Genomic DNA, 23383 nt, shown 5'->3' with positions numbered 1-23383 from the left:
GAATCCAACCCAAAACGGGAATCTCCTGGCCCCGTTCCTACCCCCACACCAGGCATAGGCACACACACAGTCCCCGACAGCCTCAGCCGGAACATTCCAGAGGCCGGGAACTCGGTACTTGCTAAGGCAGCCATTACTGGATAGCACTCTGGTTGTTAGAAAGCTCTTTCTTACACTATTTCAGGAGGAACGCTCGCCCCTCGTCGCCTGGCAGCTTCCCCACCTCACCTCTGTTGGCAGAGACCGGGTGAAGGTGGAGGGGGTGTCAGTGCCTAAAGCTTTAGCAGGCTTAGCAGCCCCTCACCCCCACCCAGGCTCTCAGCGCCTTCCACTCAGAGCCAAGCGCGGCGGAGTGCGAAGGGGCGGGGCCGTGGGGGACCCACCAGCTCTGCCCTGCTGCAAATCACTTCCAAGCCGGTGAGTCAAAAATAGTAACAGTTGTTGTGTTGCCCCTCATTTCCATGTTGTCAGTTTAATGTGCCGAAGTACAGAAGCAATTCCTGATGTCCCTACCTCTTTCTCAGTGTCCCCCACCTACTCCCTCTTCCCGCTACCCTCCCTGGAATCATTTCCTCAGCCCGCCCCCCTCCTCTTGATTCGCAGCCCTAGTAGTCCCAGAAGGAGATACTGTTGGTCTCCGTGGGAGCCGAGCAGGAAGAAAGGCGGGGCCGGAGGGGGCAGCGGCCGCGGTGGTGAGGCCCTGGACTACAGCCTCGACCCCGTAGCAGCCTCCGCAGGTCCTGGCGGAAGCGCAGGCCCAGAAAGGCGTAGAGCACGGGGTTGAGACCGCAGCGGGCGAGGGCCAAGCCCCCGGTCACCAGCAGTGCCAGATCCTTGCGCTTGCTGGCGGGGCAGCTCCGCTCGCGGGCCGCCAGGAGGTCGGCAGTATCCAATAGCAGGGCGAGACTGTAGGGCAGCTGCAGCACCACGAAGGCAGCCACCAGGGCCACCACGACGCGCAGCGCGCGCCGGCGCTCGGGCCCCCTGGTGGCCAGCAGCGTGCGGCCCAGGAGCGCGTAGCAGGCCGCCATGACGCCCAGCGGCAGCGCGAAGCCCAGGACCACCTGCGCCACGGCGCTCACCCCCTTCACCGCCTGCGTGAGGCCCTCGGGGAAAATGAGACGGCAGCGCCGCTGGCCTTCTCGCTGCCCGTCCTGGCTGAAAAGGAGAGCAGGCAGCGCCAGGAGCAGCGACAACAACCACACGATGACTGAGACCAAGTGTGCACGGCCCGGCACCGGGGGCCTCGGTCCAGCTGGGAGGGCCCGCGCGATGGCCACGTAGCGGTCTGCGCTGATACAGGCCAGGAAGAGGAAGCCGGCGTGGAAGGAGGCCGAATAGAGGCCCGAGATGGCGCGGCAGGTGACACTTCCCAGACTCCAGCCCTGCAGAGCCCCGGCAGCGGCAAAGGGCAGGGTCAGGGCCAGCAGAAGGTCGGCCAGGGCCAGCTGGAGCAGGTGGGCGGAGGTGGGCGAGCGGGCAGCGCGTCGCGCCGCCAGGTGCGTGGCCAGGACCAGGCCATTGCCAGCCAGACCCAGCGCAGCCACCGTCAGGGAGACACTGGGTTGGAAGGCCCGACTGAAGGCCTGGACATCGGCCTTGTAGCAGAGTTCTGGCAGCGGCTCAGCCGAGTATGCCTCCTCATCGTCCCCGGAGTAGGGGCCCCAGGAGACCTGGGAAGGCCAAAATGAGAAGAGAGACCTTATGAGGCATGCCTCCACCACACACCTCCCCCTCCCACACATGCATTCCAAGCTGGGGGCTCCTGTGTGACCAGGTACAATGGTACAGTACCCGGGGAGAAGACATAAACTCTTCTCCACACTCTTCTTAGCACACCCTCAGACAGGCCTTGGCTTCCCTCGCACCCCTCCTGCCTCTACATCCAGCTTCCTCGGTGACCTTGAGTGAATCACTTGCTCTTTCTGGCTCTCCAGTTGCCTAATACATAATGTCGAGATTAGAAATCCTGACCAGCCCACCCGGCAGGGTTGTTTGAAATAAGGAAGATAATGAATGTGAAGCATCTGTGCTCTCCATAGGCCAAGTGTCTGTATTGTTAATAAATCTTAGCGCTTCAGTTCTTCTGCAGCGCCCTCTCCTGGAAGAACATCCACATGCAGACTTTGCCTGAGACCTGGTCCCTGGACTCCATGCTTGGCCTGGAGAGGTTTTCTATGTCTCCTTTCCCTTCTCCCCTTCTCACCCCCACCTCTTAGCCTCCAGTACAGGTGCACTGAACTACTCATGACAAGGGGGTCATTAAGGGTTGGAGCTCAGGTTTTCTGGGCTCAGTTGGGACCTTAGATCTCTAGGTTCAGCTCATCCTCCCTCTGAACCCCAGTCCCGTCCCCGAACCCCAGCGTCTCATTACCAGCCCGATCTATCTGGAGGGCCTCTGGTCCCAGAGGGCTCCAGGCATCCTAGGTAGGTCACAGCATGGCAGAGGCCTGGTGCTAGGTAGAGAATCCCGTCCCTTCACCTTACCCTCCCTCTCTGTAACCATTACCCCCCTGCCCCCACTCCCACCTGCTTTGCGGGCTCAGTCCCCATCTCTGGCTACTCGGGTTTCTGAGGTAAAGCCACTGGGTACAGAAGTTAAACTAGTGGGACAGGAAGGAAGGGGCGGGGAGAAGGGCCAGGAGGGCGGTGGGGATTAGGGTCTGTGGGCCGTCTTTACCTAACTTTCCTATTCTACGTCCTAAAAAATAATTTCTCCTTACCGTGCCAGTAGAAAAAGAATGGGTTTTGTAACATCATCGTTTGCTAGCCACCTGTGTGATCTTAGGAAGGTTTTCTGACCTCTCTGAGCCTCAGGTTTTTCATCTGCAAAGTGGAGTGAGGTAAAAATGCAGAATTCACAGGGTGCTGAGGGTGCCTAGTACGCGTGCCTGGAGCATAATTTGCTGTCAGAAAATGTTAGATTCTTTTACTTACTCTTCTCCCCATCTCCAAGCACCCTCCCCTTCCATCTCCCTTTTCTTGGATTTTTTCAGGACCCCCTAACCGGCCCTAGCCTCCCTTCCCCCATCCCTGCGGCCACAGTCCCTGTCGGCCTCGGGTTATTCAGGGTATTTCCCGGCGACGGGAGGCTCTCTACCCCCGCCCATTCGCAGTAGGGCTGAGGCGCGCGCTTGCGCGGGGTCCGGGAAAGCGGCGCGTGCCAGGAGAGAGAGGCTGGGGGAGGGGGGAGGTGAGAAGAGAGAGGGTGGAAGGAGAGACGAGAACAGCGGAGAACCAGGAACAGCACAGAGAGAGACAAGGGAGAAAGGTTGGGGGAGAGAGGAAAGAGGGAGGGGTGGGTAAGGGGTCGAGAGAGAGCCATCCGCTGCGAACCCCAGGAGGAAAGCCCGAGCTGGAACTGGAGCCCTAGCCGGAGACGGGCACTGGGAGGCGGCCGCCGGGATCCGTCAGCCCTGCATGATGCGTCTCCGGCTCTTCTGCATCCTGCTCGCCGCGGTCTCGGGAGCCCGGGGCTGGGGCTACTGTGAGTGCGGGGCTCGCAGGCAGGCGGGGTTGGGCCTGGGAGTCTAAGGTCTGCAGGGCGGGTCCCGCACCGCATTGCGGCTGGGTGGTCGCGGGTCCCTTCCCGGCCGGCGCGCGCTCGTGCGCTTTCATCCTTTCCTGCCTCTCCCCGGCGCTCCGCAATGCAGCTCCGAGGCTGGCGCGCGCGCCCGGCGATGGGACTGGGCTCAGAGCTGAAGATAGAGCCGGCCCGGGCGGGGATTTGGGACTGGGATCCAAGCGGGAGCTAGTGCCTGGGTTTGAGGGTTGGGAATAAGGGTGGTGCCAGTGACCCCGCTAGGGTTAAGGTTTTGCCAGGGGCTGGGGCTGGGCTTGGAGCTGGCCCAGGGACCAGAGTTTGGGGCTGAGGCTGGGGCTGGATTTTGGGGTTGGGATCCATGCAGTATTTGGTGACCCTTTATGATGCTAAGGTTGCACGTGGAACTGGTGATGGTGCTTGGACTGGCTGGGGTTGGGACCAAGGCCTGGATTTGGGGTTGGTGCAGGTCTGTGGGTGCTGCTGACTGGGATTGAGGCTAAGGCTGGGGCTGGATTGGTGTCTTGGGGTGACTCAGGTTCTAAAAGATGCTGAGGTTTGGGATTGTGTTTGTGGGTGTACTGAACCCCAGCTGGTACTAGGCAGGGTCTGGCCTACAGGTTCTTCCAGAAGAAGAAGGCAGCCTCCCCGAAGTGTGCAGCTGTTGCTGCAGACCAGGTTGAGTAGATGGTTTACGTTAGGGCTGGGTCTGCAATGGGGGAGAGAGAAGAAAGAGCTCCGGTTGCTCTGCGTGCTGGGCCTTTGGGAAGACTGGGAGGGGCCACCCTGATCAACATGTCTGTTCCCCCAAGCCAGACGGCTGTGACGAGGAGCTGGTTGGGCCCCTGTATGCACGCTCCCTGGGTGCCTCCTCCTACTATGGGCTCTTCACCGCACCCCGTTTTGCCCGGCTGCACGGTGAGCGTGGTGGCGCCCCGTGGTGGGGTGGGGGACTCTGGAGGGCTGGAGGTGAATGGGGAGCCAGTGGTGAAAGGCCTTGCCCCTTCTATAGGCATAAGCGGATGGTCTCCCCGGATTGGAGACCCAAATCCCTGGCTCCAGATCGACCTAATGAAGAAGCACCGGATCCGGGCTGTGGCCACGCAGGGCTCCTTTAACTCTTGGGACTGGGTCACACATTACATGCTGCTCTATGGCGACCGAGTGGACAGCTGGACACCGTTCTATCAGCGAGGGCACAACGCGGTACTCCAGGCTCCCTGCGCACACACTTGGGGAACCTTTTCAGCTCTGTGACCTGGGCTGGGCCGGGCACAATCTTGGGGGAGGGGCAGCAGGCAGTGGTGAGGGCACAGATGAGGAGCAGTGACTTCCTCCCCAAGGACTCAGTCCAGAGGGACTGTCGGCTCCCCATGTGTGCAAGATATTCCCAGTGACAGGGTTTAACATACTTCAGGGTAAAATCTGGGAGAGCTTCATGAGGGTGGTGACATCTGAGTTGACCTTTGAGGATATAATGGGACGCTCTAGGCTAGGGAAACTGTGTTTGTGTAAAGCCATGAAGGCAGGGGAGATAAGGAGTGTTTGCCTTCCAGAAGTCGAGATTGGCTAGATGTGACAACTGTGGACTGGGAGGCTGTGGAGAAACAAGCAGAGGGTGGGGACGTGGTCACTCCTCTTCCCTTGCCCCTCAGACCTTCTTCGGTAACGTGAACGAGTCGGCGGTGGTTCGCCACGACCTGCACTACCACTTCACGGCGCGCTACATCCGCATCGTGCCCTTGGCTTGGAACCCGCGCGGCAAGATCGGCCTGAGGCTCGGCCTCTACGGCTGCCCTTACAGTAAGGGTGTGAGGTCGTGGGCGGGGTGGGGGTGGTGCCCGGGAGACAAAGAGTCTCCCCGGTCCCCAACCCACCTAGTGCCCCTCGTGCAGAGTCCGACGTGCTCTATTTCGATGGCGATGATGCCATCTCGTACCGCTTCCCGCGAGGGGTCAGCCGGAGTCTGTGGGACGTGTTCGCCTTCAGCTTCAAGACCGAAGAGAAGGACGGGCTCCTGTTGCACGCCGAGGGCGCCCAGGGCGACTACGTGACACTCGAGCTGCAGGGGGCGCACTTGCTGCTGCACATGAGCCTGGGTGAGCTCAGAGATCCCGGCGCAAAGCCTGAGGCTCTCCTCCCACGTCTCTTGTTGCACCTCCTCCGCGAAGCCGCACCCCACTCCTTATCCTTCCCTTCCTTAGTGTTTGGACCAACCCACCTTTTTCGTGTAAAATTTGGTGCTAGCAAAACACTGGACTCGGGATCAGGAGAAGCGGATTCCAGTCTCAGCTCTACCACCTACCAGTGGGACAAGCACTTCCCCAGTCTGTTTCCTCATTGTAAAAACGTTGTATATACGTATACACACACGCTTAAAGTGTTATTATTTTGCATCTCAATCGCTTTTCATAACATCCACATGATGAGGTAGAAGCAGCTATCGTGCCTCAAGTTTTACTGATAGGAAAACAGAGGCTCAGAGAGGTTAAATGGCTTACTCTAAGTCCATACTTGCCAATGGCCACTGCTCCATCCCAGGCTGAGGGTGGTCCAATCTCTGTATGCCCACCCTCCCTGGCTGCCCTGGGCCCTGGGCAGTCCCTCCTCTGTGCTGCCAGCTGCTGCTCTGCCTGGGGACTAGCTGGGCAGTAGGGCTCGCTTGGGTTTTCCAGGTTCCAGGTCTGACCCCGCCCCACCCTCCCCTCAGGCAGCAGCCCCATCCAGCCAAGGCCCGGTCACACAACCGTGAGCGCTGGTGGCGTCCTCAATGACCAGCACTGGCATTACGTACGCGTGGACCGATTTGGCCGCGAAGCAAATCTCACCCTGGACGGCTACGAGCAGCGCTTCGTGCTCAATGGCGACTTCGAGAGACTGAACCTGGACACCGAGGTGAGCGGAGGGGGGAGGAGCCATTTGGTTAAGTGGGATGCTGGGTGGGCCGGTGGGGGACAGCACTTTTCTCTACCAGAGGTAAGACTCTGCTTTCGGGTGTCTGAATATGCTAGCAGCTCTTGGCAAACTCCCAGAAAGGCCTGGGTTTTTGTTGTTGCTGCTGCTATTAGCACGCAGACTCCCGGACTCCACCCCAGAACTACTGAGATGGAGTCTGGAAATCTGGATTTGGGGGATCGGACAGGATGAGAAAATTGCCCCCTTCAGGCCCTGATCTGCAGATAAAGAATCCCAGACAGGTTCATTGACTTACCTAAGGGCATGCAGCCAATCTGTGGTGGAGTCAGGGCTAGAACCCAAGCCTGGGGAGGCCCAGCGAGCTTCCCGCTTCAATACCGATACTGGGGCACTGTGTGTCTCAAGTCTTATAAAACTCAATCTGCCTGGAGCGTGGGACAGTGTACGGCGGGGGTGGGGGGGGAGCGTGAGAAAGGCGTGCGCGCTGCCGCGCTTGTCGGCTCAGTGAGAAAACTTCTGGAAACTTCACCATTGATCCTGATGGGAGTGGCCCCCTGAAGCCATTTGTAGTGTATTCACTCCTCACTCCGCCCCGCAGATGTTCATCGGGGGTCTGGTGGGCGCCGCGCAGAAGAACCTTGCCTATCGGCATAATTTCCGCGGCTGCATGGAAAACGTAATCTTCAACCGAGTCAACATCGCGGACCTGGCCGTGCGGCGCCATTCGCGGATCACCTTCGAGGCCAGTGGGCCGGGGGATCTGGGAGGACTGGGGCGTCAAAGCCGCTTGGAACCGAGAGGTGGAGTGGGAAGAGATATTGCGAATCATGTAAAAGCCGAGGACCCCTCTCCCCAGCGGGATGCTCAAGTGGCGGTGATGGTGTCATCACTGCCTCACAGGAAGTGCAAAAGGCCAGCTCCCAACCTCCCAGTTAAAAGCTGTGGTGCGGTCTAAGCATCTCCTCAATTATAACTGAGGAAAGTAAGGTGTAGCGACCCTGAGTGGCTCCACCAGGGGTCACGGAGCTGCGCAGGGGCTGAGGAGGGACTTGAACCCAGGGCTGTTTCGGTGTGTGGGTGTGCGTGCTCCCCCCACCCGAACTCAGGAGCGTAATCAGGCACTGCTGCCGGGAAGCAGGCGGGAAATTGCCTCTCCACGCTGGAAGGAAGGGAAGGAGCGGTCGCCCCTGGAGACGATGTAGATCAGGATAGAGTCCTGCAGGCCGACTTGGTGGCTGGAGACCTCCTCCACAGCTGGACATGTTTCTGGGGGAGTTGGGGAGGTGCACCCAGGGAACCTCACTCCTCACAGAGGTGGGGCGGGGCATCGGCTCGGGTGCTGACAGACCCTCACTTTCGTCTCTAGGGTAAGGTGGCATTCCGTTGCCTGGACCCGGTTCCTCACCCCATCAACTTTGGAGGCCCTCACAACTTCGTGCAAGTGCCTGGCTTCCCTCGCCGAGGCCGCCTCGCAGTCTCTTTTCGCTTCCGTACCTGGGATCTCACCGGACTGCTACTTTTCTCCCGCCTGGGGGATGGGCTGGGCCACGTGGAGCTGATGCTCAGTGAAGGGCAGGTCAATGTGTCCATCGTGCAGACTGGCCGAAAGAAACTTCAGTTTGCTGCTGGTGAGGGGTGGAGGGAAGGGGGAGGCACAGGGAGGCCAGGGAAGGGCAAAGAGCAGAGGAGTTTGTAGGCCTGGACTGAAGCCTTTGCACACAGGAGAGGGGTGAGGGAGTGAAGGGAGGGAGCAGGGCAGGAGGTCCCAGGGCCCTGGGAAAAGGTGGGAGTGGATGGAGGCTGCTGGGAGTTGGAGGGCGGGGCAGATCTGAGGAGCTAAGGAGAAGCAGGAAGGCCGAGAATCCTGGTACTCTCCAGTTCCGGAGGGTCTCTGGAGGTGTCATTCAGTTATGACTTTTGTGTCAGCCACTGGGGTTCCACACAGTGAAGAGAGACATTCAGAGATGTCACCACTCAGGTTGATAAGTGTAAAAATGGGAGGCACATAGGCTACTGTTAGGACACAGAGTGGGGTTGCTGCCTCTTCTAGAACGTGGTGCCCTCCCTCCCCCACACACACCATCCTCCTGTCCTGTCCAGGGTTCCGCCTGAATGATGGCTTTTGGCACGAGGTGAATTTTGTGGCACAGGAAAACCATGCAGTCATCAGCATTGATGATGTGGAGGGGGCAGAGGTCAGGGTCTCATACCCACTGCTGATCCGGACAGGAACCTCATACTTCTTTGGAGGTAAGTGGAGGCCAACCTGGCTAAACCCCTGTCTCTGGGTGGGAAGGCCCCATCTAAGTCCACCCAGACAGGGCCACATGGAGAGTTTTGTAGCAGTAAATCCCTCTTGTCCCTCTGGGGCCTTGGGGACTGGAAGGTCACTGTCATTGTCTACTAGCCCCCTTCCTTCCTTCATGTCTGGCTCTCCCTTGGCATCTCCCTGGGGGAGGGTCGCTGGAGTCTCCCCTGGGGAGGGCCTCACAGGGGTGGTTGCTCCAGGTTGTCCCAAGCCAGCCAGTCGATCGGGCTGCCACTCCAACCAGACGGCGTTCCATGGCTGCATGGAGCTGCTCAAGGTGGATGGTCAACTGGTCAACCTGACTCTGGTGGAGGGCCGGCGGCTTGGATACTATGCTGAGGTCCTCTTTGACACATGTGGCATCACTGATAGGTATCCAGAAGCCCCTCTCCCTACAAGAGGTGACCCCTCCAAAGCCCTCTTCCATGGTCTCCCAATGATGGGAATGGCCTTTCTCAATGATCTCCCTTCTCCTGGTCCCAGCTCCAAAGTCTCCTACCTGGGGATGATTCCTCCTTGACCTCTCACCTTCTATTTCTTCCCTTAAAGTGACACATGCTCAGAATGGAAATGAAGCATCTGTTTTTGGTCCTCGAGGGTTTTATTTGGGGGGTGGGGGAAATAAGGCATTATTTATTCCTTTGGGGACGGGGAAACAGTATAGTACTTGAGCCCTGAAGCCTGCCTAATGCCCCGGCATTTAAGCTTGGTAGGTGGAGTCTGTTTCGCACTGGGTTTTGGTGCTCCCAGGAGTTGTGAGTGAAGCTTGTAGGGATCAGACTGTACGCTCAAGCTCCCCGTAAGGCTCCTTCCCTCGGTGCTGACCCCTCACCTAGGTGCAGCCCTAATATGTGTGAGCATGACGGACGCTGCTACCAGTCTTGGGATGACTTCATCTGCTATTGTGAACTGACAGGCTACAAGGGGGAGACCTGCCACCAACGTAAGCCAGGTTGGGTACGGGGGAGAGTCAGAGACAGGGGAGGTCAGGAGGTTTCTGGCAATCCTGAGGCCGCTAGAGATGGTAGGGCTGGCCCTCCTAGCCCCCTGACCCTATAACTGCCTTTTCCCCACCTCACCACCGACCAGCTTTGTATAAGGAATCCTGTGAGGCTTATCGGCTCAGTGGGAAAACTTCCGGCAACTTCACCATTGATCCTGATGGGAGTGGCCCCCTGAAGCCATTTGTAGTGTACTGTGATATCCGAGGTAAGTGGCTCTGACGGGTGGCGGAGGGGCAGCTGACGAGGCAATGCGGGAGTGTGGGGGAAATGGAAGGATGGAAGGGTGGACAGGGGCCAGTGAGATTAAATGGTGGTGGGGGTAAAGGAGGACAGAAGGGGGAAGGGGACACTCAGGGATTTGTAATCTAGCCTTGCAGGTAGATTCCAGCTTCCTGATCCATTCCAGCTGTCTCATCTCCGGCCTAGGACGTTGGGGGCCTAGAGCTGGGCTGAAATGGAGCTGCTGGCCACATTTCTTGTCTCTGGATTGCAGTAGTGGTGCTGGGGGCGGGGCAGGGACATGGGTAGGGAATGCCCGTCTCCAGCCACAGCTCTGTCTCATCCCCCCTCCCCCAGAGAACCGGGCCTGGACAGTTGTGAGGCATGACAGGCTGTGGACAACTCGGGTGACAGGTTCTAGCATGGAGCGGCCATTCCTCGGGGCCGTCCAGTACTGGAATGCATCCTGGGAGGAAGTCAGTGCCCTGGCCAATGCTTCCCAGCACTGTGAACAGTGGATTGAGTTCTCCTGCTACAATTCCCGGCTGCTCAACACCGCAGGTTAGGGGGTGTGGGGGTGGGGAGGGCAAGGTGGAGAGCTGGAGGAGAGACCGGTGGGGTCTGGGAGAAGAGGATTAGAGGGTTCAAGGGAGCCCTGGGCTACAGGATTCAAGAAAAGGTCTGGGCTGGTTGGAAGGGTGAGAGAGGAGCCCAGAGGCTAATGGAGGGCAGGGCCTGGAGGCTGCCTGCACCTCTTCCCCAGGAGGCTACCCCTATAGCTTCTGGATCGGCCGCAATGAGGAGCAGCACTTCTACTGGGGTGGCTCGCAGCCCGGCATTCAGCGCTGTGCCTGTGGTCTGGACCGCAGCTGTGTGGACCCCGCTCTGCACTGTAACTGTGACGCCGACCAGCCCCAGTGGTAAGGGGGGCAAAGGGACAGGGCTTTCAGGATGCCAGGGACCGCTGAGCGGCAGAGGCTGAGCCACCACATCCTGTCCCCACAGGAGGACCGACAAGGGCCTGCTGACTTTTGTGGACCATTTGCCTGTCACTCAGGTGGTGGTGGGGGACACGAACCGTTCCAATTCTGAGGCCCAGTTCTTCCTGAGGCCTCTGCGCTGCTATGGTGATCGTGAGTGACAGACCCTTTTTGTGTACCCTCCCAGGGTCAGCTCTCCAGTCTCCAAAATCTAGGCTACCTGATCCACTGGGGGTCTCTAGGACACACTGCCAGACACCCCAGCTCCTGGTGTGATATGCCCACACCTGTGTTGTTCCTCGGCACCTTCCTCTCTTTCATTACACGCCTTAAGTTTCCCTGGGGACCCCTAGTTGTCCCCTTTTGCCCTGTCTCCCCCCGACCTGAGGCTGCCTCACTCTTCTCCCCTCCTGCCTCGCTGACAAGGCCTTCCTCCATCTGGTTTTGTAGGAAATTCCTGGAACACCATCGCCTTCCACACTGGGGCTGCACTGCGCTTTCCCCCAATCCAGGCCAACCACAGCCTTGATGTCTCCTTCTACTTCAGGACCTCGGCTCCCTCAGGAGTCTTCCTAGAGAATGCAGGGGGCCCTTACTGCCAGTGGCGCCGACCTTACGTGCGGGTGGAACTCAACAGTGAGCAGGCAGACGTTGCCGGGGGATGAAGATCCCTGGGGAGGTGTGGGGTGGGTGGAGGCTGGGACAAGTGACAAGGGGTAAGATGCCCCTCTGCGAGGCAGCATGGAAAGGGCTTCAGATGGCGCTGGCTTCTACACCCAGCTCTTTTTTTTTTTATATATAAATTTATTTATTATTTATTTATTTATTTTTGGCTGCGTTGGGTCTTCGTTGCTGTGCGGGCTTTCTCTAGTTGCAGAGAGCGGGGGCTACTCTTCGTTGTGGTGCACGGGCTTCTCATTGCGGTGGCTTCTCGTTGCGGAGCACGGGCTCTAGGCGTGTGGACTTCAGTAGTTGTGGCTCGCGGGCTCTAGAGCACAGGCTCAGTAGTTGTGGTTGCACGGGCTTAGTTGCTTCGCGGCATGTGGGATCTTCCCGGACCAGGGATCGAACCCGCGTCCCCTGCATTGGTAGGCGGACTCTCAACCGCTGCGCCACCAGGGAAGTCCCCAAGCTCTGTCTTGACAGCTGGCTTCGTGACCCCGAGCGCCCACTTAGCCTCTCTGGGCCTTAGGTCCCTGACTTGTAAGGAAGCTGGACTCCTGGTGTGTGGGGGTCTTCTACCTGATGAGCTATGCTTCTAACCTGAGAAGTGGGGCTGGGAAGCTGGCTCCAGGGATCTGGGAATTTGAGAGAGACCAGGGGTATGAGGGTTTTTTTCTTTTTTTATACATTTATTTATTTATTTATTTTTGGCTGCGTTGGGTCTTCGTTGCTGCACACAGGCTTTCTCTAGTTGCGGCGAGCGGGGGCTGCTCTTCGTTGCGGTGCGTGGGCTTCTCATGTGGGGGCTTCTCTTTGCTGTGGAGCACGGGCTCTAAGAGTGCGGGCTTCAGTAGTTGTGGCACGTGGGCTCAGTAGTTGTAGCACACGGGCTTAGTTGCTCCGCGGCATGTGGGGTCTTCCCGTACCAGGGCTTGAACCCGTGTGCCCTGCATTGGCAGGCGGATTCTTAACCACTGCGCCACCAGGGAAGTCCAGGGTATGAGGTTTTAAGCAGTTTATGGGTTTTGTCCCAGGCTGTAGACAGATTGGAGGGACATTCAAGGAGCTCCAAAGGGTGAAGAAGAGGGGTTGTATCAGGTGAACCTGTGAGGGATCTTGGAGGTCTGAGTCCTCTCCCCCTAACCCCCAACGTTGTCCAGCATCCCGGGATGTGGTCTTCGCCTTCGACGTGGGGAATGGGGATGAGAACCTGACAGTGCACTCCAATGACTTTGAGTTCAACGATGACGAGTGGCACCTGGTCCGGGCTGAAATCAACGTAAAGCAGGCCCGGCTCCGCGTGGATCACCGGCCTTGGGTGGTGCGGCCGATGCCCCTGCAGACCTACATCTGGCTGGAGTACGACCAGCCCCTCTATGTTGGTGAGCAGCAACCCAGAGGCAGGTCTGAAGCCTCTGACACCTTCCCCCGCTCTCAAGGCCACTCTCCTTGTTTCCAGGAACCCTGTGTCTTAGGTCCCGATCCCCTCGACCTCAGAGTGAGCCAAAGGCCCACCTTTCCTCTCCAGTCCCTGGCATCTATTCTGTTCTTCTAGCCCCCTTGGCTCCCTTCCGAACCCCAATGCTTATCCCTGTCTCTGGCTCTGCACCCATTTCTTGACCTGCCCACCTTCCCCAGGATCTGCGGAGCTTAAGAGGCGGCCCTTCGTGGGTTGCTTGAGGGCTATGCGTCTGAACGGAGTGACTCTGAACCTGGAGGGCCGTGCCAATGCCTCTGAGGGAACCTCACCCAACTGCACGGGCCACTGCGCCCACCCCCGGTTCCCCTGTTTCCATGGAGGCCGCTGCGTGGAGCGCTACAGCTACTACACCTGTGACTGTGACCTCACGGCTTTTGACGGGCCATATTGCAACCACGGTTAGTGCTGCTGGTTATGGGAGGACAGGGAGCCATAATGGGATGTAGGGAGGGCAGGAAAGGAAGGAGGGCACAAAGTGAGCATCGGGGAAAACTGTGGTCGTCCTGGGCTCCTGCGCTCTGAGCTGGGGCAGTCAGGCAGTTGAAGATGTTGGGTGACTCCAAAGGCATAAAGTGGGGCAAGGAAGGGATGGTACAGCTAGCTGGCACGAAAAAGATCAAAAGCAACAAGCAAATAACTTCCCCATCTTCCCACTGTCACCGAGGGAACACAGGTCACCCCACTTGCAAGCATATCCCCCCAGGCTGCACGACGCCCTCCTATGCCATTTCCTATTGGACAATCGCTTCACTCCTAAAACATGTCTACAACCTGGTCCTTGGTTAAGGCAAGCCTTGACATTCACCATAGCAAGATTCTGCACATATACCCAGACTGCAGCCTCTCTAAGGCTGGTCTAGGGGGATGAGTGAGCAGGGAGGTCACTGGTGGGAGAAGTCTGGTGAGGTAGGGAGATACAGGGACTAAGGGACTGACAGAAGGCCTTTGGTTTTGGTTCGGAAGCGTGAGTAGTGGCAGGTGTACCAGATGGGCTTATGGTATCTCGATTCTAATCTTGACTGTCCCCTTACTGTGCATCCCTAGGCAAGGAGCTACCCATTTCTGAGCCTCGCTTTCCCCAGCTGTAAAACGCGGGGGTTGGATTAGATGATCGTTTACATTTCCCATGATATTAGGATTCCATTCCGTGATACAGGGGTGCCAGAGGACCTAAAAGCGAATGGAGACGGGTTGTGGTGGTGGCTGAGACTGGGGACACGTGCCAGAGGGTGTGTGTGTATGACATACACAGCGTCTGAATGTGGGAACAGGGGCCCTGACCTCACTCCCTCTGCCTTCAGACATTGGCGGTTTCTTTGAGCCGGGCACCTGGATGCGCTATAACCTCCAGTCAGCGCTGCGCTCCGCAGCCCGCGAGTTCTCCCACATGCTGAGCCGGCCAGTGCCGGGCTATGAGCCCGGCTACGTCCCCGGCTACGACACTCCCGGCTACGCGCCCGGCTACCATGGCCCTGGGTACCGCCTGCCTGACTACCCGCGGCCTGGCCGGCCGGTGCCGGGCTACCGTGGACCTGTCTATAATGTCACTGGAGAGGAGGTGTCTTTCAGCTTCAGCACCCACTCCGCCCCCGCCGTCCTGCTCTACGTCAGCTCCTTTGTGCGTGACTACATGGCTGTGCTCATCAAGGAAGACGGTAAGCCCCCCGAGGCTCTCGCTCTCAATTCCAGCTGTCTCTGGGTGCCCTCCATTCTCGTAACTATCGATTGACCAATACAAGGACTCAGGTGCTCTTACAAGATGGGGGCTTTGTGAGCTGAGAGGAGACCCCCCTCTTCCTCCTCCCCACCCTACAGGGACCCTGCAGCTGCGCTATCAGCTGGGCACCAGTCCCTACGTGTACCAACTAACCACCCGCCCCGTGACTGACGGCCAGCCCCACAGCGTCAACCTCACCCGGGTCTACCGCAACCTCTTCATCCAGGTGCGTGCAGGGGGAGGGGGACAAGGGAGGCGGGCCGGTTCAGACCACAACCTCGCCATCTAGGTTGCGGCAGTGGGAAATGCCAAACGTTTAGCATTTGTAGAGCACGTTCCAGTTTACAGAGGACGTTCATGTGTGTACTCTCACGGGACCTCACAACCTCTCTGTGAGGTAGTTCAGGTAGGCAGCTCTTCTTCTTACCTTCGTTTGACAAATCACTAAAGGGGCTCAGACAGTAAGGTGGTGTCCCCGAAGTCAAACCACCGTAAGCTGCGAAGACAGGGCTCAAAACCAGGTTGTTGGGTTTTTAATACCAAATCCTATGTCTGGGTCCAGGGGTTCCCCACCTGGGACTGAGCTAGGACTCACCACCAACTGGGAGAGGAGAGTTCCAGCCCGGCCTGGGCTACGTCCGCCCCCGGTTCTCCCTCCCTCACCTCCTTTCCCCTCCCCACTCAGGTGGACTACTTCCCCCTGACAGAGCAGAAGTTCTCACTGTTGGTGGACAGCCAGCTGGACTCACCCAAGGCCTTGTATCTGGGGCGCGTCATGGGTAAGCTGGGGCTGAGAGGGCGTTCTGGGTAAGGAGCTGTGGGTGAAGTCCCTGGAGCCCGGAGGGGAGTGAAGGACGGGGAGTGGCATTGAAGGTGCCGATAAAGAGTGGGAACCTAGCGATGGTGAGAGGGGGCAGCGCTATTGGTGGTCCAAGCCCGTTTCTTTCTGGGCTGCCCCTCCCTCAGAGACGGGAGTGATTGACCCGGAGATCCAGCGCTACAACACGCCAGGTTTCTCGGGCTGCCTGTCTGGTGTCCGATTCAACAATGTGGCCCCCCTCAAGAGCCACTTCCGAACGCCTCGACCCATGACCTCGGAGCTGGCTGAGGCCCTTCGCGTTCAGGGAGAACTGTCTGAGTCTAACTGCGGGGCCATGCCACGTCTCGTCTCAGAGGTGCCACCTGAGCTGGACCCCTGGTATCTGCCCCCAGGTACATCCCTGGGACACAATAAAAGAAGGGAAGAGGGACAACAGGGAAAGGAGATGATTCTTAACCTGGAGGCGGCTTCTCCTACCTGGTGCTTTCTCTTTTTCAGACTTCCCGTACTACCACGATGACGGATGGGTTGCCGTACTTTTGGGCTGTGAGTAGCACAGTCACTACCCTGACCTCCTCATTCTACCCTCTGGCTGTCAGCGTTGCCTCCCGGCCCCGTATCCTCAGGCCTGAGGGGTGGTGAAGGCACTGGGTGCATGGTGGCGCCCAGAAGGATGAGACAGGCTATGCTGAAGGTAGCTGATAATCAGGTTGGAGATTTTTAAATGTCTGAGGATGCTATAGACTTTTCGTTGAAAAGAAATATCAAAATGGGGCTAAGCTTTTACAATGATGTGCCCATCAATGCCTGATCCCATATGCCATCTCTTCTCAGTGGTGGTCCATTGCTGGGCACATCTGACTTTATGACCTTGTGGATCAGATAATCTCCACTTCCTGACGAGCAGCTTGAGTCACATGCTTGTCTGCTGGATCATGGTCATCATGTTCCACCAAAGTCAGGTGTTCAGTATCTAAAAGGTCCCAGAATTAGGCAGGAACTGTTTATTCAAAGGAGCTTTACTGCACTATAAAGAGGTACATTTTGTGGTACGTAAACTATATCTCAATAAAACTGTTATAAGAAAATTAAAAAATAAAATGAGGCTAAAGGTAAGGGATGAGGAAATGGGGGTCAGTAACATCCAGAGGGACGAGAAACTGGGGTAAGTACCAGGGATGTGGAAAGAGAATGTTACAAACAGAAGACGGCAGGGGATGAGCCAGGAATTTAGACCTACCAGATACTTAAGAATGGCTTGATGTGGCCATACAGCTGACACTCTTGTACACGTATGCTTTAGGCCAAAAGCGTACATGTGTGTACGTATATAGGTGAAACCCCAAAGATCTGCCCTGAATTGTTCCTTTTTTTCTCTTTCAGTTTTGGTGGCCTTCTTGCTGCTGGGGTTGGTGGGGATGTTGGTGCTCTTCTATCTGCAAAATCATCGCTACAAGGGCTCCTACCACACCAATGAGCCCAAGGCCACTCACGACTACCACCCGGGCAGCAAACCTCCCCTACCTACTTCAGGCCCGGCCCAAGCCCCAGACCCGGCCCCAACACCAGCTTCTACCCAAGTTCCAGCCCCAGCCCCTGGCCCCCGGGACCAAAACCTACCCCAGATCCTGGAGGAGTCTAGGTCCGAATGAATCAGGAGAAGGGCTTCAGGGACCAAGTCCCTCTCCTCCAAATTCCCCAATCCCTGCCTCTGCCCCCCCCCATCAGGGACATTTGGCTCCTCTTAGCTGGCTCTGCTCACCCAGAGGCTTTCCCTCCTGCCAAGTGTGGTGGGCAGAGCCGCAGATGGGACCAAAGGGAGTGGCTGCGCCGCACTGCCTAAACCAATGCCCTGCCCGTCCCCATGTCCCCAGGCTCCTGGTGGTTTGCCTGCCCCAGAGAAGCCTCATGGGGTTAAGACAGGCCCTTCCTGCCATCCCTGTCCCAGCTGCTGCCGGGGATTAACAACAGAGTGCAGGGGAGATTAACTGCCTCCCTTCAAATATTCAGTCTCAGCAGGGACAGATGTGTGGGATTGCAGGGATGCACGGGGTATGGGGGGAGGAGGCTGCTGAATCATACCCCCCAGCCTCCCCCCTCCCCTGCAGAACATCTTCCATCGGCTTCCACTCAGTTGGGGATTAGGGAGGGCTTCACTGATGTCTCCCACCCCCGTTTTTTGTTTTTTACAGAGACCGAGAGGCCTCAGTTTAGCACCTTAGTACCTCCACTGCTTTACATGCTTTAGCCAAAGCCATAAAAAACTTGCAATGTAGAGAGAATAACGCAGACACGCTGACTAGCCAGCCCTCCACTCTTCCTCCCTCTTCCAAGATATGCAGTAGCCTTGGTGCCCGTCCAAAGGCTTGGCCCCCCTCTCCAATGCATGAGGAGCCCTCTTTCCTCCGCTCAGAGATGCTGCTTCGTTCGCCCCGGAGGTCATATTCTTTATATATATTTTTTGTTGCAAAGTCTCTCTCTAGAGAAACTCTATATATTACTCTAATTTTTTAAATTATCAGTTTATATATAAAAGAAAAACTCAATCGACTGTCCTGTCCTGTGCTGTGCCCACGGTCTGTAGTGTGCTTCTCCTGTGTTGGAAGTCTCATGAGGTCTGCTGGTCATTCACCCAAGCCTGATCCGGCCTCCACTCTGAAGCTGTGCTCTCAGACTTGGAGCTGTTCTAATAAAGCAGAGTGACAGAGCCTAAGTCTGTGTGTGGTAGCTGGCGTCGTGGTTAGGGCACAGTGGGATGATTTTAAGGCAGCTAGTCTGACGGCTCCAGAAACTCTATGGGGAGCACTCAAAATCCTTGCATCACCTACTGGAAGCCTGCTTGCTTCCTGCCAACCCCCTACCCCAGATCTCCCCCAACCCCAGATCTCCGTGGACAAGCGGAGATCAGAATGCTACAGCTTCAGCCTGAGCTGCCCCTGTACCACCATCCCTGGATCCTTCCAGGGTCCATCCCTGGACCCCGAAGCACACAGTACACAACTTGCCAAAATGGATTCTACCACTTTATTCAGATAAGAGGTCACAAGCCACAGGACTTTAAAGTGCGTGAAATTCACTGGCAATAGAGCCGCACATATACCAGCCTCCCCCCGCCGGTCCCCACCACCTTGCTCCATCCATCATTACATGTCTGAGGGGGAGGGGTTAAGACCCGTCATTCAAAGGTGGGGGACAGCAGGGGATAAGGACGGGAATGCTGGAGGAACAGCAGTAGTAGTGGTCTGACACTGGGGGAGGGGATCAACCACAGCGATTCTGTACACGGAGGGAAGGGTGGGGTCAGCCCAGCCTCTCAAAGGCTGGATGTAATTTTTCCCCCATCTTCTCCTTATAGCCAGCCCCCGGCATTTCAGACAGCCCTAACTCTTCCTCCTTCATCTGTCTCTGGTTTTTCCCTATAATTTATGAGTAATTTGGAGCCCACAGTCCAGCTAGAGGGTGTCCCCTATACACAATGCATACAGACCACAGCAGGTGTAGATTTCAGAATCATAGTGGGGGCTGGCCCAGTCTGGTGGAAAGAGGCTTCTGTCAGGAACTAGCTAGGCGTGTGCTCAGTGCTGGCTGCATGTGTGCCCACAAGTGTGGTGAGTGAGAGGATGTGAGTGTGTGTGTGTGTGTGTGTGTGTGTGTGTGTGTGCACGCACGTGCGTGCATGCACGTTCCACAAAAATCCCTAGGTGACAGTTTAGCCAGAGGGAACCCTACTCCTCGCTTCATGGGAAGCCAGTGGTGTTAGAGGAAGGGGGTGGCCAACACAGACTGGGGAAGAGAGGCTCTAATTCCCCAGAGAGAAGGGAGAAGCCCGCTCCCGTGCCTAACGCTCCCTAGGCCAGTCTGTGCCTGCCCATGTCTTCTTCCCCAGCACAATGCCCCTTGTTCCCTGCAGCTCAGCACCAGCTGTTGACACAGGGGCGGCTCTCAGAGCTGGCTCCATTCTCACTCAGTTCTTCTGTTTCAAGGCAGCTCCTCCTGCCTCCACCATGACATAAGACAGAACTGAAGGAGAGTCTTCCACTGTCTCCTTCCCCCTCCTCCCTCAGGAACGAGATTTGGGCAGGGACCCCAGAGACCTCAGCTCAAACTCCACCTCAATCTATAGACCTTCTAAAGGAAATAAAGTGCTTTGCATGAATCCCAGAAAGAACGGCATCATGAACTGGCACAGGTGGCCGGCCTGCTTCTCGACACTTCAGATACCCTCTGCCAGTCCGCACCGCATGCGCGATGCCATCCCAAACACGTGCAGTTTGGGAGCTCCTTGCCCACCTCCAAACACATACTGTCCTTTCCAACAGCAGGGGCTACAGACAGGAAAGTAATCAACCACTAACCTCCCCCCTCTCTAGTCCAGGCCTGCACCCCTGTACCCGGAAGAGAGGAGCAAGAGGGGCTCCCAGCCTCTAAGGGGAATGAAAGGCCTGAAGACAGCTACATCTGCAGGGAACCCGAGCATCACACCCAGGCTGCACGACGCCCCCCACCCCCAGTTCTTCAGTGGTGGCGTAATGCCTGCCTGCAGTCGCTAAGCCAGAACTTTGGAAGGGGCTGACAGGGCACTGGTACCTGCTCCCGGGAATCTGAAAACGTGTCTATCCATCTCCAGAGTACACAGAGAAGGTTTCTCAAAGCCTGCTGGGCCCCAAGCTTAGCAGTTTAATTACTGTCGTCAGGCTGGTTCTCACTCTCTGCCTGTGGAAGGATGGCACTCAGCTTTCCTTCTCCCAGCATTGAATATCTTTACTTAGAACCCACACTCTTTCAGTTTGAAGCCTGTCAGGAGGAAAGAGGTAGTAAGATGACCCATCTCCCCTCTGAGTTCGGTCTGTGCTGCCCGCCAGGCTCGCCTTTAACCCTGACCACTCATAAGCTCCAGGTACCAAACTTCACTTAGCCTGTCCTCTCCAGGTCTTAGGACCACAGAGAGATATGCTGGCAGCCCAACTACAGAAGGACCCTTGGTTTGGAAAGTTAGGGTAATGCTTGTTAGGAACCGTCCAAGTTAACTCCCGAGGCCCACAGCCTGGGTAGCTGATGAGAACTCAAGCGTAAGTCACCCGCCCCCAGCCTGTGCTCTCTTCCTCCGAGGCCTGAGATCGGTCTCCCACTTGTGCAACTCTCTCCTGGGAGCTCAAGCCCTAGCTGCCTCTGTCTCCCCTCTCACTGAGACAGTTTTGTCCCCGCTGGACACAGCTGAGGCCTCACTACAGAGGGAGCGGGTAGGGGTTTCTCGGTGTGGGAGACACATAGTGCAGGAAACTGGGGCAGCAGTGGTGTGTGCATGAAAGCAGGACAGTGCCGCTACCATAAGTGCTGGCGAGGGGCCCAGGAGGCCTAAAGGACATCGGTCTCCCTCTCGATCCCCACGTACTTGAGGGCATCAGCTTGGCTGTACCTGTCCCAAAGCAGGAGGAGGAACCAGGTTACTAGCAAGGCTTTTGGGATTGACAATAAGGAGTCCCCTCCCGTCTCACTTCCCCTCCCACTCCCTACCAGCAGCTTACAAGGCCCCCGCTTCTGAGGCGAGGCATCAGAGACCAGAACAAAGAAAATGCCTCGCCCACCGTGAGATCTTCTCCTTCATCCGCATCGCTCACCTCCAGCCCCCAAATCAGGTTCAACAGCCACCCCTTACACCTCTAGGGCCACTTCCCCAGGACTACTCCTGGCTGCCTCACCTGTAATCGAAGAAGAGCTCTTCACCAGCCTGAATCGCCCTCTTGGCGAAGATCCCAATCCGATGATCCCCATTCACCATGACCACTGAAACAGGATAAACCCAAGGCTAGATTTCCACTTAACTCCAAGTCAACAGTCAGTAGCGAGTCTGGGCTGATTTTCTCCAAATTCCCAGTGGAAACATACATGAAGTGGAGTTAGAAAGTACTCAATGCAGGTAGTTGTCTCTCTGCTTTTAGATCTGTTATTCTGGCCAGTGACAGGGGGAAAGAATTATCTTTAAAAGACTCATGTTTTGGGGAAAATGTTTATAGGGTATCCAGTGAAAAAAGCAGATTGAAAAACTGAGAGAGGGACGCTCAAAATGATACCAGACGTGAATCATATTATCTTTGGACAAAGAAATAACTCAGCTATGAAAAAAACTGAATAATGGATAGAAATCGTAGTAAATGAAGCATCCACCTCCCACCCCACCTCCCAGGTTACCGGGAGCTCACCTTTGGCGTAACAGTTGGGGTTCACTGAATGGTTTGCAAATCGAATTTTGTTTCCTTTCCGGGTAGCGTCCACTACAAAATCTGTATAAAGTAAACCAAGGAAGACCATGAGCTCACCAGGCAACTCTACAGCTTCCTGAGCCTGAGTCTGAAATCAACTAAACTGTAACAGAAACAATACAATGCAGGGGGGCCTCTGAAGCCAGCACACCCACAGGAGCTAGAAACCAGCCTCGTGTGGAAGCGCTCCCCGTGGGTGCCCCTCTTCTTGCTGGAAGCACATACCTCCCCTCCCATCTACTGGGGAGGGAGATTTCTGAGGTGTAAGTGCTCGGTGCTCTGAATACAAACACAACCCGGAAATGGAGGTTCTCCCAAAGCCAGTGAACTATGGCTCATGGAGTCTCTGAGTTCAGTTTCACCGCTGTGCTCTGAGCATCTGCTGGAAGACTCGGAGCTGACCTGAACCTGTACCACGACCAGGGGAATGTGGTAGCAAGACCTGCCCGAGACCACCTGGGGATGCGAGAGAGCCTCCCTACCGTTGTTGAGGTTGAAGAGGAAGCTGGACATGTACTTGTCATAGACCTTCCCTCGTCGATCAGCCTCATCCTGAGAGATGAGCTGCAGAGACAGACAAGGAACAAACAGGGGGATGTGGCTGTCTGTTCAGGGCACCGCACCCCGCCTCTAGAAAGGGCTGGGAGGGGGCTTATTGAGGACCACGATGAGAATCGTCGGACGGACAGCTCGGCTTCTTTCCTCCCAATCCCCACCCACCCAGGCTGACCAGCAGTAAGGCTGACCAGAGTCTCCTGCCCGCACCCCTTGAGTAGCCTGACTTGCCAAAAAGCCCGAGAAAGAGTGGTTTGTTTCAGGACTGCAAACCGTTCTGTGGCATCCCCCGAGAGGCCACATGAGAACTCAGCTGAGTTATTTAGAGATTAATTCACAGAAGTCTGGCCCACAGAAAATCAGGGTTTCTCATCAGTATCTCCCCAGATAAGAATGTGGGCCAAACCGATAGCACTCACCTCACCACAGTATTCAGAAATGAATTCGTTCTTCTGCACAGACTCCTTAATGAAGGTACCCCATCCGGCCACATCTGAGGGGGCCAGCAGCAGGTGCTGGGGAAGAGGGAGTCAAACGTCAGACTACAGGGCGTGTGCGAGCCAGTGGGGGATGTGTGCTGGACGTGCATGTGTGCTGCGGGGAGCAGGGTGGAAAGAGCTAGTAACTGTAAGAGGATCTGAAAACAGAAAAGGCTCTAAGCCATTGTGTTCTGGTGGGAGTTGGTGAAAGGAGATATGACACCCCTTCCTCTAGCCCTGGGGACCTCCTGGGCCTGAGCCCATGGAACTCACTGTGGGTGTCCAGTAAAAACAGACAATGTCAACGACATGGCCCTCCTCTCTGCTCCTCTCAGCCTGGCCAGGTCAGGGGATCATTTTTCTAATCCCTCAAGGGGACCAAACACTTGATTAACTCAGAAAGCGTGTGTTTGTTAGGATTTACCGACACTGGCGTACACA

The 23383-nt window shown here is 56.6% G+C and overlaps 3 protein-coding genes across 3 annotated transcripts in view; 1 reads left to right on the top strand and 2 right to left on the bottom strand.

Moving 5' to 3' along the window:
• Window positions 1-605: 605 nt before the first annotated feature.
• CCR10 (C-C motif chemokine receptor 10) lies at window positions 606-2553 on the bottom strand (the record flags this gene model as incomplete). The annotated part of the gene is made up of 2 exons (XM_082859978.1): window positions 606-1673; window positions 2530-2553. 2 exons carry the CDS (start codon window positions 2551-2553, stop codon window positions 606-608), a joined length of 1092 nt encoding a protein of 363 aa, XP_082716104.1.
• An 852-nt stretch (window positions 2554-3405) lies between these two features.
• CNTNAP1 (contactin associated protein 1) lies at window positions 3406-17300 on the top strand (the record flags this gene model as incomplete). Its single annotated transcript, XM_082859889.1, has 24 exons — window positions 3406-3487; window positions 4358-4459; window positions 4554-4747; window positions 5197-5344; window positions 5437-5640; window positions 6252-6436; window positions 7056-7199; window positions 7824-8085; window positions 8558-8707; window positions 8966-9137; window positions 9602-9708; window positions 9855-9974; window positions 10346-10549; window positions 10752-10908; window positions 10994-11121; window positions 11419-11604; window positions 12792-13013; window positions 13270-13509; window positions 14413-14766; window positions 14927-15054; window positions 15514-15607; window positions 15795-16040; window positions 16147-16194; window positions 17032-17300. The coding sequence occupies exons 1-24, from the start codon at window positions 3421-3423 to the stop codon at window positions 17298-17300; spliced, it is 4131 nt and encodes a 1376-aa protein (XP_082716015.1). The 5' UTR covers window positions 3406-3420.
• A 2877-nt stretch (window positions 17301-20177) lies between these two features.
• Window positions 20178-23383, bottom strand: part of EZH1 (enhancer of zeste 1 polycomb repressive complex 2 subunit) — a 30213-nt gene continuing 27007 nt past the window's right edge. Inside the window, exons 17-21 of the mRNA XM_082861250.1 lie at window positions 22883-22978; window positions 22391-22472; window positions 21849-21929; window positions 21348-21432; window positions 20178-21064 (exon numbers count right to left, since the gene is read on the bottom strand). Coding sequence (XP_082717376.1) covers window positions 21004-21064; window positions 21348-21432; window positions 21849-21929; window positions 22391-22472; window positions 22883-22978 — 405 coding nt within the window. The 3' untranslated portion in view covers window positions 20178-21003. The remainder of the gene's footprint in view (window positions 21065-21347; window positions 21433-21848; window positions 21930-22390; window positions 22473-22882; window positions 22979-23383) is intronic.

This window comes from Leucopleurus acutus (assembly GCF_964270905.1).
Source record: "Leucopleurus acutus genome assembly, chromosome: 19".
Lineage (NCBI taxonomy): Eukaryota > Metazoa > Chordata > Mammalia > Artiodactyla > Delphinidae > Leucopleurus > Leucopleurus acutus.
Note: the sequence above shows the minus strand (reverse complement) of the source record. Positions and strands in the feature narration are given on the sequence as shown.